The 17,002-nt window shown below is 40.7% G+C and overlaps 1 protein-coding gene across 6 annotated transcripts in view; it reads left to right on the top strand.

Moving 5' to 3' along the window:
• Adamtsl1 (ADAMTS like 1) overlaps nucleotides 1-17,002 on the top strand; it is a 904,412-nt gene that overhangs the window by 551,989 nt on the left and 335,421 nt on the right. For all 6 annotated transcript variants that reach the window (XM_060365805.1, XM_060365807.1, XM_060365806.1 and 3 more), the window contains one exon: nucleotides 15,619-15,664. In XM_060365805.1, the coding sequence (XP_060221788.1) occupies nucleotides 15,619-15,664 (46 nt within the window). The remainder of the gene's footprint in view (nucleotides 1-15,618; nucleotides 15,665-17,002) is intronic.

Raw genomic sequence — 17,002 nt, forward strand, 5'->3', positions numbered from 1 at the left:
AACACATGCTGGAGAGGTTGTGGAGAAAGGGGAACCTTCCTCCACTGCTGGTGGAAATGTAAACCTATACAATCACTTTGGAAATCAATCTGGTGCTTTCTCAGACAATTAGAAATAGTGCATCCTCAAAATCCAGTTATACCACTGCTAAGCATATATCCAAAAGATGCTCAAGTATACAACAAAGACATCTGCTCAACCATGTTTGTACCAGCTTTATTTGTAATAGCCAGAAGCTGGAAACAGCCCAGATACCCCTCAGTTGAGGAATGGATACAGAAATTGTGGTACATCTACACAATGGAATATTACTCAGCAATAAAATTTAAAAAAAAAAAAGGAAATCATGAAATTTGCAGGTAAATGGCGGGAACTGGAAAAGATCATTCTGAGTGAGGTATCCCAGAAGCAGAAAGATACACAGGGTATATACTCACTCATAAGTGGATACTAGACATATAGGATAAACATACTAAAATCTGTACACCTAAGGAAACTAATCAGGAAGGAGGAATCTGGCTAAGATGCTCAATCCCCATTCAGAAAGGCAAAGAGGATGGACATTGGAGGAGGGAGAAAACAGGTAACAGTACAGGAGTTTACCACAGAGGGCCTCTGAAAGGCTCTACCCTGAAGGGTATCAAGGCAGATGTTGAGACTCATAGCCAAACTTTGGGCAGAGTGCAGGGAATCTCATGAAAGAAGTGGGAGATAGTAAGACCTGGAGAGGACAGGAGCTCCACAAGGACAGCAACAGATCCTAGAATTCTGGGCACAGAGCTGTTTTCTGAAACTGATACTCCAGCCAAGGACCACTCATGGAGATGGCCTGTAACCCCTGCACAGAGGTAACCTATGACAGTCCAGTATCCAAGTGGCCTCCATAGTAATGGGGACAGGGACTGTCTCTGACAGGAACTGATTGGCCTGCACTTTGATCACCTCCCCCAAGGGGGGAGCAGCCTTACCAGGCCACAGAAGACAATGGTTGTCCTGGACTTACTTAGACGGGGCTGGCCTCTCAGCAATCCACCTCACTGAGTTCTGGGATTAAAGGTGTGTGTCACCATGCCCAGCTTGAATTTCCTTCATTTTAAGGCAGACTAATATGCCATACTTTATCAGTCCATTGGTCATCAGTGAACATTTAGAATAACTAATGTTTCAGTGACTGTGGGGGTGCAGGCATTTCGCTATGATCTTGATTTCACTACTGAGAGATAGTGTCTAGATAGAGAGTGTCAGATCCCCCAGTATGTCTACTTTTAATGTTTTTAAAGGGATGTCTTTGCTGTTCTCCATATGGAAGACCCTTTCATACTTTTACCGGTAGTGTGCAAGTGTTCCCTTCCCAAGGACACCTACGTATGCAGTGTTGGTGGGCATGCAAATGTGTATAGCTGCAGCCACAATGGAAAACAGTGTGAAGGTTCCGGTTCGCTCAGTTTACCACCCCTGGGCATGTCTCCAACAGCAGTGAAGTCATGCAAAAGCTATGCCTGAGTACCATGTTCATCACAACCCAACTCATGATAGCTAAGTTATAGAATCAGTGTAGGTGCCTATCAACAGATGAATAAAGGAAATCACATGCGTGTATATATGTATATAATTTTATCCATATGTGAATACATGCAGTACATGCAATGGAGTTTTATACAGTCATAAAGAAGAATGAAACCATATTTTCATATTTTCCCATATCCTTTATGGGAAAATAAACACAACTGGAGACCATTATGTCAAGCAAAAAAAGTCCAAATACAGAAAGATAGGTGTCATAAGATGTGGGTTTTTTTTTTTTAATCATATGAATTGATTTTAAAAGACTCCGAAAGCAGATGAGGAAACTATTGGGGAGAGGGAGGGGGACTAAAGTGAAGACAAAAGAAGAATGAGCAAGAAAGGGTATTGGGGACGGTAAATCAGTAGAATCGCAATATAAGAAAACTTAGAAATACCATAATGAAACTCACTAATTTTCATGATTGGTATAATAAATTCTGTTACAAAGTATTTCCTTTATCACCAACATGTATCTTTTGTCATTTTAAAAACTGTCATTCAAGCAAAAATGAAATGATACCTCACGTTTCTGTATGTGTGTGTATGTGTGTTTGCATATGTGTGTGCATCTATGGGATGGGGAGGGGGGGTTCATGTTGAAGTTGAAAGTCTTTTTCAATCACTCACCTGTTTTATTTCTTGGGGCAAGGTCTTTTAGTTGAACCCAGAGCTCACCAACCTGACTACTCTAGCTAGTCAGGTTGTGCTGAGGCTCTCCTGTTTCTGCCTTCCAAGTCCTGGAATTAAAGGTAGGCTACCCAATGCCCAGTGGCATTTATGTAGATTCTGGGTATCCAAAGTCCAGTCCTCGTGTTTGCTGCTGCTCTGGCAAATGCTTTAACCACTGAGCCCTCTCCTCAGCACCAGGTAGCTTTGATCTTTATTTACGTGAGAGATGGTGAGACTGAGTATCGAGTCACATGCCTTTAAGACATTTTATGTTTTCTTTTGAGAAATATCTATCCAAAAAACCGCTCATTTTTAATCAGGTTGCCTTTTTTGCTGCTGAACTGAGGGACTTCTTATGCATTTGGTGGTTAGTCACTTATGCAGTGTGGTTTACAAATGCTGCCGCCTGTCCTGTTAGCTGCCCTTTCGTTGCTGTCTGCTTTGCAGAATCCAGTGTGGCTCTACTTGCCTGTTTTTTCACTCCTGTTGTCTGTGAGTTTGGTGTCATATTCAAGAAATGATGCCTAAAGGTAGTTTTATGTAGTATTATCGTGGTGAGAGCATATCATTTCAGGTCTCATGCATAAGTAAATCTTTGGCACATTTTCAGAGTTATTATTACATACGGGTGAATGGTGATTCCAATTTTATTCTTTAGTATGAGTATGTGAATATCCAGTTTCTCCAAAACCAATTGTTGAAGAGACTATCCTTTTCCCTTGGTGTATTCTTGGCACCCTTGTCAACAACCAGTCAGCTGTGGATAAGCAACTTTACTTCCGGATGAGCTGCTCTGCTGAACTGGTCTATCAGGCTTTATACTACTTCCATACTGTTTTATTTACTGTAGTTTTTAAAAATATTTTGAAACCAGAAACTGTGACATCTTCAGCTTTGTTATTTCTCAAGATTGTTTTCACCAATGAGATTCTTTTCTGTTACAAATGGACTTCAGACTTGTTCTCTTTGTTAATTATGAAAAAAAAAATGTTGCTGGAAGTTTGAGAAGGATTGAATTGGATCCACAAATAGCTTTGCTCATTATGGCAGTGTCAGGTCCCCCCCTTGTGAATGCCCTTGAGCTTCTTTGTTTCACCTTTAGTTTATTTCATCAAAGTTTTAAATCTCTTTCTACTTAATTAAGCTTATTTCCCTGTAACTTATTTCTTGAGTCTGTTGTCAGTATGACCCTTGACCTTTCTGTATAGTCCATTACCTATGTATAGAATTACAACTCATTTCATATGTGTTTTGTTTCTTGTAATTTTACTGAATTTTTAAATTAGTTGCAAAAACATTTTGTGGCATGCCACCCACAGAGGCTATTTTTCTTCTTCCACTTTGATTTGGGTACCTTATATCTATTTTCTGGTCCCGTTGTCCTTGCTAGGATTCTGGGACCATTTGTACAGAAATGGGTTTGTAGGATTGTCTCTTTATTCCTGACCCTAAAGAAAAAGCCAGAGTATGCATTTAGCTTCTGGAAAGAAGGGTATTATGCCTTGAGGAAATTTCCTCCTTTTCCTAACTTTTTGGGAATTTTCTCATGAAAGACACTAAATTTTGCCAACTGATTTTTCTGTATCTTTTGAAATGATGTGTGCTTTCCTTTTCCTTCTTTTGTTACAGAGGTAGCTGTACTTTAAAATGACATAGCAAGCTTTGGAAAATGCAAAGTCTGGGCCCTGAAGAGACCAGTTAATGAAAAGAAATCTATACGGGTAGAGCTCTGCCATCAGGACTTTTTAAGAGCTCTTTAAATCATTTTATTTATGTAAAATCTCTTTAAATTATTTATATAAAAGCTCTTTAAATTATGTGTGTTTGGGTTAGAACTATTTATCTACTTAAGAAAAACATGAAGTATGTGTCTTTAAAGTGGGATAATGAAGAAAAAGAATTCTCTTCCTTTTTATGCTAAAATTCTTCATTCTGTTTTCTGTCGAGTGACACTGTCTGCTATGTAAGAGAGAAACATGGATGCTAATATGCCAAGATATGAATGTGGTAAGAGTCTTGTCTCACTGTGAGCCACATGGATAACTTTTCTAGGTAGTTGTATAGTTTTACACTCAAGGTCAGCTCTGCCCTAGTGGTAAATGTACCAAATAACTTTGGAGATATTCTTTCAGTGCATGAATTATGCTTATCATATGGTCTTTTAAGCCTCTAGGTCATTGATCATGGTACTGCATACTTATAACCTCAGTACTTAAGAGAAGGATCAAGAATTCAAGATAATACTTGGCTACATAGCTAATTCAAGGTCAGACTAGATTACATGGGTTCCCATCTTAAAAACAAAGTGACAACGAAAATGGTTCCAGTGCTGTTGGTGATTGATTAGATAAGTGTTTCAGGGGTTGTATCGTTTGTACAGTCTAGGACATTTCCCTCCAAAAATATCATTGACCTTATGGAAGATATAAATTTTAGTTCTTCACGTTAAATTCAACACCCATCTCACTGGCCCTCCCCTTGGCTGAATAGTGAAAGAAGAAAAATACTTCCTGGTTCTACTTGAATGCATCTTCACCCATATAGTTGCCCACGTTAGAGCAACGGAAGGCCACGCCAGCCCACATCTCAGCATGAATAGAAAAGGGCTCACAAGGACTCACCTGAGTTGAGGAGCTACAGAATATCGAAGGCTTTTGAGAGAGAGCACATGAGTTTTCTTCAGAATCAAGCTTCCTGAGAGGTGGCCCATGCCAAGGTGGTCATCCCTGTGCCCACCCATATACATCAATACTAGCTGGACCCAGTAGGACATATCACAGTAATAATTACAGAGGAATCGCTCATGAATTTGAGAGGGTGTGGGGGACTTGGAGGAGCTTGAAGGAAAAGAGGGTAGATAAGATGGAAATACATTGTACTCATGTATAAAAATCCTCAAAAGAAACATTTTAAAGAAAACTGAAGAGTTATGTAACTTATTTGCATAGTTCTAGTCAGTGAGATAAATGGCAGGCAAGTGGGCATATAGATAGAGAATGGTTAGATAGACACGAAGGGCTTGGGTATTATTAAAAGAAAGATAGGAATATGAGGATAGTGTACACAGTGAGAGGTGCTTTACCTAAGGACAGGAAAGATAACTGTAGAACAGTATGATGATCCATGCATGATCATCACGTCATTTGCTGTCTCAGAGAGCTGCAGAGTCAGTCTCCACATTGGGGCTACGGTTGTACTTCCAGTCTGGGTAAAACCTAGAAAAGGTGAGAAGATGCCCATGCTACAGACATCAGGGCTCCCAAGTGAGAGTTTCATTGCCTCTGAGATAGTGATAAGCCTGCTTTGTAAATGATCTCTTTCGTTTGTTATAAAACAATTGACTTCAAATTTTGGCTTCACTGTTGTCTCTCTTTGTGACGTTAGTCATTGTTTTCTTCAGCGTGCTCACAGTCGTCAAGCACTTCTTGGCCTAGAACAATAGAGGAATTCAGTAAATATATGTTGAAAGAATATTGAAGGTGCCCTTCATCTATTTATTTATTTTTAATTTATTTATTTATTCACTTTCCATCCTGGTCATAGCCCCATCCCTCCTCCCTCCCTTTCACAATCTCCCTCCACTATTCTTCAGAAAAGGGAAGCCCTCCACTTCCCATTCAACCCAGCTCATCAAGTCCTATCAGGGTGGAGGTGTCCTCTTCCCCTGTGGCCAGGCAAGGCAGTCCCTCCAGGGGGAAGTAATTGAAAAGCTATGCCCTTCATCTTTAAGAATCAAAAGGTGTGGCCCTGAAAAAGAGACACTTTCATTCCAGATGTGTAGTCACAGCCTGTTTTGTTGCTACATAGATAAAGTCACACAAACCCAAAGTTGTTCTTAAATAATAGATAGGGCCTGATGCATGCTGGGAGAGTGCTTTATTAGTGAGCTGTTTTTACCAGCCCAGTAGAATCGATTGAAGAGAAACTGCTGTAATTGGCTAGAACCCCATTTTCCAGTAGACATCTGGGGGACACAGAAAGCCTGGAGAACTTTTTCTCTGGCCAAGATAATTCCTAAGTTCTCAAGTGTTATATCTGGTGAGTCTATTAGAGAGAGCACTAGCTTTTCATAATAAACATTTTCCTCATGGGGAGGATAGAGACCTTGGATGTGTTGTTAAAACACATTTGTTTTTATTCTCTTTGTCTCTTTTGGCTACCAAGCAAAGATAAGAACATCTGTAAATCTTAGGACATGGAAGTGCATCTTAAAGAGACAGCATAAATGTCCATCCTCCCCATGGGTAGCAAAGGCAGCGGCCTATCCTGTACCTCCACCTCCTCCATTCCCATCTCTGAAAGGCAACAAATGCATTAGACGAGGAAGGCATCCCCGTGGGTGTCAACTCATAAAGACAGCCAGCCACAGAGGAGAAGGAAGGCGCTGCCCTTGGGTGGCTACTTAGCTTCATTTTGAACTTTCTTCTCTCTCTGATGTTAAAAGATTTACCTCAAGATTTGGGGCTCAAAAATCGGGACAAATGTGGTGGTGAAAGTTAAGGCTCACTTGAAATTATCTTCATAATGTTTTCTTCTACATATTCCTCTCTTCTACTTTAGCCATTAGTTCCTGCCTCCCTCCCCCCTCCCTCCATTCTTCCCTCCCTTCTTTCTTCTTTCATCTTTCTCTCCCTCCATGAGCTCAGGAAATGCTTATAGAATGCTAACAGTACAACAGCCATCTTGCTAAGCACTGCAGCTCATAGAGTAAGCACATAGATCACCAAGAGACAAAATGGGGTTTTCTGAAAGTGATCAAAGGCCTGGGCAGCTACAGAGATGTTTTCTAGTCCTTTGAAATCATGATCGCTAGGCCTCTTGTTCTGATGTGTGGTCCAGGACACCTACAGTACCCTCCCGGCCATGGTATTTTTTAATTAATTAATTTATTTATTATTTATACAGCATTCTGACTGTATGTGTGCCTGTGCACCAGAAGAGGGCATCAGATCTCACTTTACATGGTTATGAGCCACCATGTGGTTGCTGGGAATTGAACTTGGGACTTTTGGAAGGACAGCCATTGTTCTTAACGTCTAAGCCATCTCTCCAGCCCCATGGTGTTTAATCGGAATCCTTAATGCTACTTAAAGCCACCTCCACCTCAACATTGAGCTATGTCTATAAAGTGATATCACCACCTTCACAGAGTCTGGATATGTCATAGTTCCTTTATGGCCCCATCCTCTCTACGAGTCTATGATTTTTACCTTGTCCCACCTGTACATAATAAACACTCATCAATGTTGGGTGTTACTGGGCATAGAAGGGGAAGAGAGCTTGTTCTCTAATATTCCTCTCTCTAGTCAGATTCTTGCTACCCTTCACAGAGTGCCCCAACTAAGGCATCTCTACAAAGGTGATTTCTCTCTGCTCTTTTTCGAACTCCTTTGGAACTGAATATCCAAACTATATCCGCTCCTTGCTTCTGCAGCCAATTGTTGCATGTGCAATTCTGATCACTGTCAGTTTGTTTCAGCTAACTAACAGCTGCACTGAGGGTCAAGGGACTTCATCATTTTTTTTGTATCTTCCTCAATGTCTTCCTCCCTGCTGGCTTATACTCAGTGTTCAGTGAATGTGTTAGATGACTATAAACCAGAAAGCATTATACAAAAGCTTGTTAACCAGGAAGCACTGTCTGAGGGCTCATTTTCACTGTGGGAGTGTTGACTATATTTGGTTCGTTAGATGGTCTCAGCTGTGCACACTGAGCAGTGCCTGGCCTCACTTGAGGTGGACATCGTCCTTATGGTTTACAATATGATAGCTCTTGCTGTTCCTTTTCTCTTCTCTTTGTGAGCACACATGCATAAGCCTGCCCTGTGTTTGGGAATGCCTGCTAGCTTGTTGCAGCACATTTTTACATAAAGAACAGGTCATATATGTGAAAGCAAACTTGTTTGTGGAAACAGCTTGTCAGCGATTTCTCTAGTTGTGATTTATAACATACTAAACACTCATAATGGCAAGTAAAACAATTTGAACCTCTCAAGACAAACTCTAAACTTCAGCATAAAAGATTCTCACATGTCTTTAAGTTTCTAGTTTGCAGGACTGTGGCTCCCTGACTGTGTCTCAGGAATATGCCAAAAGGTCCAAACACCTTTCTTTTTTTTAATTAATTAATTTTTTACTAATTACAGTTTATTCACTTTGTATCCCAGCTGTAACCCCCTCCCTCGTCCCTCCCAATCCCACCTTTCCTCCCTCTTCTTCTCCTATGCCCCTCCCCCAGGCCACTGTTGTCTGAGGTTGAAAAGAGATTACACAGCCCCAGGAAAGGCCAAATTTCAGTGTGACTTAAAGTGCTTTCCCTGAACCCACATAATCCCCATTTTGAACTGAGCCTCCACATTAGTCCTCCCCCTTTTCTCTCTTTCTCTCTCCCTCCCTTCCTCTTTCTTTCCCTCCTGCCTCATACACCAAGTCGGGGTCCCCAAGCTGCCAGCGCATTCAGTATGTTCTTAAACCAGGAAGTTGTTACGGAGCAGACGTGTTGAAATATATAACTGAGGTTACAAAAATATGTAACAAATGCTTGTAACTCTGGTTCCTAATTTATGCTCCCACCAGCCCCTAAGTCAGTTTAAAACTTCTTTGAAAAGACAGCTTTAAAATGGACTACACTTTGGGCTCATTAGGCTGCTTTGGAGATTAGGGCAGTTGTGATGCCTTGGAATCACTCAGGGCTCTCCATCCCCAGCCAGCTCTCCTCCCGAAAGATGGCAGCAGGCAGCATGCCTTCTTGAAATTTTAGAACAGAAAGCATTTTCAAATGATACACTTTTTAAGCTGTCATATAGTTTGGTCTGTATACCTATCTCCCGGGATAAAAAAGCATCCCCTTCAGCACTAATCTGCCTGAAAACCTAATAGAAGAGTCGGTAAAAAAGAAACAGGCATTCTGCACAGGACGGGGGGGGGGGGGGGGGGGGGCTTTCAGCCAAATGCTCACTGGATAGAGATATTTTCTATATACTTTTGAAAGTCCCAAAGCACCAGGAATTCCTGTCTCTCTCCTCTTGTGGTTTGCTTTGTTGTGTGAATGTGTGCACATGTTTGCATGTACTGTGTCCATGTGTTTGTGCCCATGTATAGGTATGTGTGTGTGTGTGAGTGTGTGTGTGTGTGTAGGTATGCATGCTCAGACATGTTTCTGTGTAGAGGTCAGAAGTCAACAGTGGTTTGTCTTACTCTTCCTTTCTCTACCTAATTTTTAAGGTCAAGTCTCTCTGTCACTACACCTAGTATTAACTGGCCAGCAAGTCCCTAGGACCCATTAGTTTCTATGCCCCTAGTGCTTTACAGTGCCTACTGCTATCTCTAGCTAGTAGGTGGGCACTGCCCGTCTGAAGTTCTGTCCTTGTGCTTTTACAGCACGCACTTGACCACTGCCTGCTCAGCCCTGCGTTTTAAGGTTACTTCTCTACCGGTGTAGTAAGGATGCATTATTTGCTAAATTTGAGTGGCTTTTTTGAATGAATGAAATTTGATCTCAAATGGTGTGTGTGTTGGTGGGGGGAGGATCAACAATGTTGCCACAAAGAAATGTAGCTAAAAAGAAAAGTAAAGATGCCTTTCACTAAGATCAGGTTTCCTAGCTAGATGTTACCAAATCACATGACTGATTCAGGAGAATTCTGGGGGTTGTTGTTGTTCAGTTTTGGTTTGCTTTGTTTCAAGACAGGGTGTTTCTGTGTCCTGGACTCACTTTGAGGACCAGAATGGCCTCGAACTCACAGAGACCTGCCTGCCTCTGCCTCCCGAATTCTGGTGTCACAGGTGTGCATCACCGCACCCAGCTTAAGGGGAATTTTGTAAGCCAATTTCTTAATATTTGAAGTAGATGATTCTGGGGTACATGATAGAGAGAGTTGGGCTCAAGACCACGGTCCAGAGCTACTGGCACTCACTGCTTGTTGAAGGCAATTCAGATCTACCGAGATTAATCAAGTACCCACTAGATCGTCATATTAGAACATTTCCAATTATTTTAAGACAGAATATACTGGAGATACAATGTAAGCAAGGGTTTGTGAAGACACTTTGAAGAGACAGTACTTAATTGGCTCTTGCTGAAATAAGCCCTCCCTGAAAGTGTTTTACTATTAATATATATATACATATATTTGCCTTTTGTTTAAGAAACTACACTGGAGATAACTATTAACTCTTTCAAATGTGGAGTAAAAGATAGCGCTTAAAGGGATGCGCTCTTATATGCAAGCATGGAACGGAGCCTAAGGGAAAGATTAGCTCCTGAGAGCTCCTCATCTTATGCATGTGTGGCCTGGTATCACACACGTATTTCTGCCCTATGTGGTAAGACCTGATGTTCCCTGCTGCTACGCACGGGCGCCAGTTCCAGGCCAGGTTTTCAACATCCTCTTTGAACCCAGATGAGGACAGTGGGCAGCTGGAGGCAGATTTACAAGCCCCCAGAAGTTCAGGCGGCTGTGTCTTCAAGGGCTGAGTGGGTTGGCATGATGGGGTGGTTCCCGAAAGGACCCGTTCCCCTTACAGTTCACTTGCTTACACTGGGTTCCTGCGGGTGACCTCAGAGCAGCTGCATCTGGAGAAAGGGAGGGTACACCCCTTCTAGAGTGAACTTAGCTGGCTGAACAGAGCCTTCCATGTGTGAATAAACCCCTGTTGAGAATGACACTCTTCCTGACTTTGTCATCTCTTCTTCGGTTGCCAAACTACCATCATTGAAACCAGGACAGTAACACCAGAAGCCAGAGGAGTCTGAGGGTTTCGTGTGTTAGAAAAAAAGTTACCCCGAGGCCACGCTAATCTCAGCATAAGAGAATTAAAGACTAATTAACGCATTAAGAACGCTTTGTGATTGGGGTATCTTCCGTTCTTTGAGAGAGGAGCTTGAGTTAGTTCTAGGTCAGTGGTAGGCTAACAGTGAGGTGCTGAAATGAACACATCTTCTGGTCAGTGGGGGCTGTAATGTATTCCAGGCTTTGTCTTTGCTGTATTTCACACTTGAGCCAGCCTCTGCGCTCGCTCACCTGGCACTGTGCTTAGCTCAGCACAGTCTTCCAAGTGCTTCGGTTTGCACTGGGGGACTGTGTCCCTGCAAATCTCGCTCTACTGAAGCACAGTAACATCTCTCAGAAACGATTTGGGTCAAAATTTCTGTGGCTTTTCATCTCTAGAGGTGGTATAAGTCACCTAAATACAAAGGAACCCACTCAGATGTTTTGGATGAACAAAGTTTGAAGGGGATGAGCAGAAGAGGGAGGGAGGGTGGGACTGGAAGAGTTGACGGAGGGGGCTTCCATCGGGATTTATAATGAATAGATTGTGAAGAAAAAAAATAAAATTAAGAGAAAAAAATTTAAAAACACAAAGTAAGGAACAAAGTAAGGAAAGAAGAATAGAAGGGAGGAATGGAGGGAGGAAAGAAGGGAGGGAGGGAGGAAGGAAGAACAGACTATATAATTCTCAGGTGAGATGTTGCATCTTGACATATGCCTAGGATGGAGAAATTCGTACTCAACAGTAACTAAATCTCATCATAAAAGTGTCACTTTGTTACTTAGAAAATAATCTGTATTTAAATATAATAAATTTGATTGTTTAAGAATTAGCTTCTCAGAGTTTGGCATGGTGGTGCACACCTGTAATCCCAGCACTTGTGGAGGTACAGGTATGTTGTGAGTTCGTGGCCAGCCTGGTCTACAAAGCAAGCCCAGGACAACAGGACAACCAAGGCTACAGAGAGAAACCCTGTCTCAAAAAAAAAAAAAAAAAAAAAAAAAAACCTCTGCCCTGAAATCCTCCACACTGTGTGTGACTGATGGATTGATGGATGTGTTTCCTTTGAAGATCTCCTTGTGTGTGTGTAATATTGTGCTATAAGAAGTGGATTTACTAGAATTAAGAAGCAGCTGATGAACTGTAGCCCTCAGACCTTCTCCTTTTCTAGCTTCCCACAGTCATATATGCTATTACTGTCTCATACACCCTATTCACATCATACTCCTTTTCCTGTTGCCTTACTTCAGAGTTAGTCAAAGCCAGCGCTCCAAATCCATGGCTCTCTTCTTTGTGTATGTAGCTTTAAACCTGTTCAATGTTCTCAGCTTCAATTTCCTTGTTTGTAAAGTGAGAATAATAAACCTCAGTTATTGAAAAGTTAAAGATACTACACAAACACTGGGCCAGGGTGTGTCTATTAAATTTATCATTTACATATTATAATATCTTTAAATAATGAGTACCTTGTCAAGGCTAGGGCTATGCTTGGTTACTAGAACACTTGCCTAGAATGTACAAGACCCTGAGTTCAATCTCCAATAGGAGTAGGAACAGGAAGAGGAGGGAGAGGAGGAGGAGGAGGGGTAAAAACAAATTTGCCAACTTGAACACTGTCACTTTAATACCATATTTTTGTCAAGTTAATTGGATAACATATAAAAAGAAGTTGTTTAGGCATATAAGTAACTTATATATAATATTAAATAGTAGCTAATTACAGGATATTCCTTGGAAAATAAAAAGCATTCCCTCTGTATTTTGCTTGTTTGCCTCAATCAAAAGTATTTCAGCCAGTCTTTTTTTAATATAAGTTTTTGTTTATTACAACTTATTCACTTTGTATCCCAGCTGTAGCCCCACCCTTGTACCCTCCTAATCCCACTCACCCTGCCTCCCTCATCTCCTCCCATGCCCCTTCCCTAGTCCGCTATTAGTGGAGGTCCTCCTCCCCTTCCATCTGACCCTAATCTGTCAGGTCTCATCAGGACTGGCTGCATTGTCCTCCTCTGTATCAGCCAATCTTTTATACCATATGCTATCTCTCTTATTTCTAATTATTATTATTCTGGTAAATTTTACATAGATAAAGTTTCAAATCTCTGAAAGAAAACTTATTTAAATTATTGAAGCAGGTAAATTCATGTTGTTGTTTGCTTGTTTGTTTGTTTGTTTTTGGACTTGTTTTGTGTGATGCACTGTAATAGGCTCTGTCATTTGAACAAAGCTTTATGGTGACATTTCTGATGCTATTTGATGGGAGACCAAATTAAAAATCTTGAATTTAATTTAATTTTAAACCTAAGATTTAATCCTAAAGGCAAAGTGTTGACTCAAGTAAAAGAGCAAAATCATGATTATGATCTTCAAACTCCCGATTCGGATGTATTTCCATTATTATCTTCATGGAGAGATGTTTAAAACATGAAGATGAAAAGATGGAAAATTACATTTTTGCCTCAAAGATTACACAGAATTCAGTTTTTCAAGTAAAGTTCAGCTTTCCTAGTATAGAGCTATCATACATTTTCTGTTTTAACACCCCCTGTGGTCTCCCTTGCCTATTCAAGCATGGAAAAGCATACTAATGCCAATATAGCCAACATTCTACCTCTCAGCAGTCATTAGAGTTAGGCCACTCTTGGAAAACATCTTAGCCAACATGGCATCAGATGAGGGATGCTTTTCATATGAGCTAAACCTTCAGTGTTGTCCTCTATTAATGCAGTAGCCAATGACCAGTTTCAAGTTCGTTGACTCTAGAGCATTGCTGGTCTTGTTGACCCCATGCATCTATGTCAGTTCTCTCTTTTTCTGTAATCCTTGCGTAATTGTGTTTTCAGATTTCTTGTTGTTTTGTCTCTGTTATTAACATTTTGTTTTTGTTAACATGTTTAGTATCTACCACAATCATTATTTTTATGTTTACTTATATGTCCAAGTCATATTTATTACTTTGTATTTTCAAAGTCAGTTCATTCCTAGCCTGTAATTGTAGCTCCAAAATATTTGCTATCTTGGGAGCAGGAGGAAGATATGATTATAAATGTAAAGCTCAAAGCCAAGTGGCCCTGTGTCAGTATCCTTCCACCAATTAGCTCTTGTGGGATTTTGACAATCCTCTTTAAGCATAATCTCATCTGTGAAATGAGTGCAATGGTGATAGCTTATCACTCAGCAAACTGAGGAGAAATGAAAAACATGTAACAAACTTAAAATTATATATGGAATTCCATACCTGTTAACTACTTGCATAATAATTCTCTGAAATAAAAATGTCCTTGCTTTCTGAAGAGTGTGGGTGTACTTGAATAGAGTAGAACACTATTGTTCTTGAGTTGTCATCATTGGATATTTCAGCAAAAATCAATTATTTTTGTTCATGAGAATTTAGTAAAATGGAAACTCCCATGTAGTATGGGTAGGAGTAATAGCACACCCATTATGGAATGCAATTTGGCAATAATTTTCAAGTGCCTTACCAAAGTTTATTCCCTTTAGTTCAGGAATTTTGCTTCTAGAAATTTATCTATTTTCAAGTCATGGTCAGAAACTTGGATAAAACATGTGCGGGGAGATGGTGTGTTATATTTATCGAATCCTTTGAAAAGCCCTTAACTGACAAGGGATGAATGTGGGCATGTAAATTGTATCATTTGATGAAATATTATATACCTGTCAATAAAGTATCTTTAAAGTATACTTGACAGTGCCATTAAATTCAGTGGGTAAAGATATTTGCCAACAATCCTGTTGGTCTGTGTTTGAGACCTAGAACCCATAAGGTGAAAAGAAAGGACTGATTTCTCCAAGTTGTCTTCTGATCTTCATGCACACACACTCAAGCAAACACACACACTATGAATGAAGGTTTTTATTTGTTTTTTTTTTAATCTTTAAGTAGAAAGGCAAAAACAATCTACAAAACGGTGTAAGAGATGGGAGTTCCTTGCAAGGAAATAAATGAAGTGATAGTGGTGTGTTGTTTAAACATGCTTTTTGTTTGTTCTTTGTGAATCTCATGCACACATACAATTTGTATTCATTAGGTACACTGCCGCTCCCCACCTCCAGTTCTTGCTGTCCACATGCTTCTCTCTACTTAGCCTCGCTCCCTTTACATACAACTCACTAATTTCAGTTAGTGGTGCCCACCTGCTACCTGTATGTGCATGAGTAGAGGGCCACCCACTGGAACTCGGATAGCTTATCACAGGCAACGTCCCTGAAGAAAACTGTTTCTCCCTCCCTCTGCAGCCATTAACGGCCAATCCCTCTTCCTCTGCATGTGTTCCTGGCGGTCCTCTCTTTCTTATCCATGCAGAAATATCAACTGAATCTTCTTCAGCTCTTAAAATTTTAAAGGAAATAAATGTTTAATTTCTTTTTTTACAGAAGTAATTTATACATCCAACTTCTTTAGATCTGTTCTAGTCAGTGTTTAATGCAGTGACTTAAAGAATTTATTTAGAAGAAAAACAATTAGAATTAGAATTACAATTAGAATTAAAAACAAATTGTTAGAGAAAATTGCTCAGAACTTTGAGCCTTTCACGGGTAATAATGAAAATTGCTATTTTTTTTTTCTTTTCTTTTCTTTTTGTGACCTAGGAGCTGTGAAGGAAGAAATATCCGGTACAGAACATGCAGTAACGTGGTAAGTGTGAGCTCCTTTGGTTGTGAGAGTGTAATATTTAGGCCATGGGATAGGCTAAGAAGTGCTATGGGTCTTGAGTGGGAAGCTAATCAATTTGTCTATTACAAAATTATTTATTGTGTTCTGTACTGATTACCCAGCCCTCTCTACTGGTCCTCAGTATAAACCTTTGCTCATTCAACCAGATTAAAACTAGCTAGACTGTTTCAAAACAAACTGCATTTCCCCCTGCCCTGTCTTTTCACATAGAGCTCTCATGAGAAATGAGGCAGAGGAATTTTAAAAAGGAAAACACTTGGAGTATCATGAAATAAATACCAGCTAATCAGATTCAGGTTTGCTGAATGCCTTCATCTGTCCGACAAATATTTAATGCCGGCTACGTGTGAGGCACTGTGCTAGCACGGGGAGGAATAACACATGGTAACTGCCCTCAACATCTGCAGCAGAGTGTGGGGTGGAGAGAGGGAGATAGATGGACACATAACCTCATTCCTGGGCAATCACGACGAGCGCCGGTAGGGAGGAAGTTGTTTGGGGATGACAACAGAGAATTCTGAAGGGTACTAAAGGAAAAGACGGAACGAGATAGCACTTGGAGGGGCATGACTGGCCTATGCTGCGTGTGAGGAGATGACAATTATGCCAACTGAGTGAACATCATGGGCCTTTTTGGAAGCCGAAGGGTTTAAAGATGTACTGTACAGTCATGTTAGTGGCTTGTGCCTGCCAACATGCAGGAAAGTGTTGAAATATATTTTAAGGTCATACCGTGAAGAGCTATGAATGTTGGCTTTCAAGTCTGTGGGTCCAGTGGACACTCTGAGGGGGGGGAAGCTCTGAATTGAGGGTGTGCTGGGAGTTTTGTGTTCAGAAAGTAAGTTCTGCAGCACTGGCTGAGTTGCATTGGATCAGGTAGTATATGGGATAGTCAATGTATCAGGGCTTAGCCTCAGAGGAAATACATCCTAGAGGGATAAAGACTAAGGTCACTGTGTGAGCAGACAGGAGCAGACAAGCATTTGGAGTTAGAGCAAAGCTGGAAGAAAGGAAGCAAAGACATAAGCATGCCATGAGAGCTGAACACTCTCTAATCCCTTTGTTCTGGAAACTTTTTTCATCATTTGCCTGATTGGCACTTTTACATTTAGACTAAGTTGGCATGTCCCTTTTTCAAAGTGGCCTCCTGGACATCTTTATATATATATATATATATATATTACAGTTTATTCACTTTGTATCCTCCCATACCTCCCTCCCTCCTCCCTTCCCAATCCCACCCTCCCTCTTTCCCACCCATGTCCCTCTCCCAGTCCACTGAAAAGGGAGGTCCTCCTC

Source organism: Meriones unguiculatus, chromosome 12 (genome assembly GCF_030254825.1).
Source record: "Meriones unguiculatus strain TT.TT164.6M chromosome 12, Bangor_MerUng_6.1, whole genome shotgun sequence".
In the NCBI taxonomy this organism is placed as follows: domain Eukaryota; kingdom Metazoa; phylum Chordata; class Mammalia; order Rodentia; family Muridae; genus Meriones; species Meriones unguiculatus.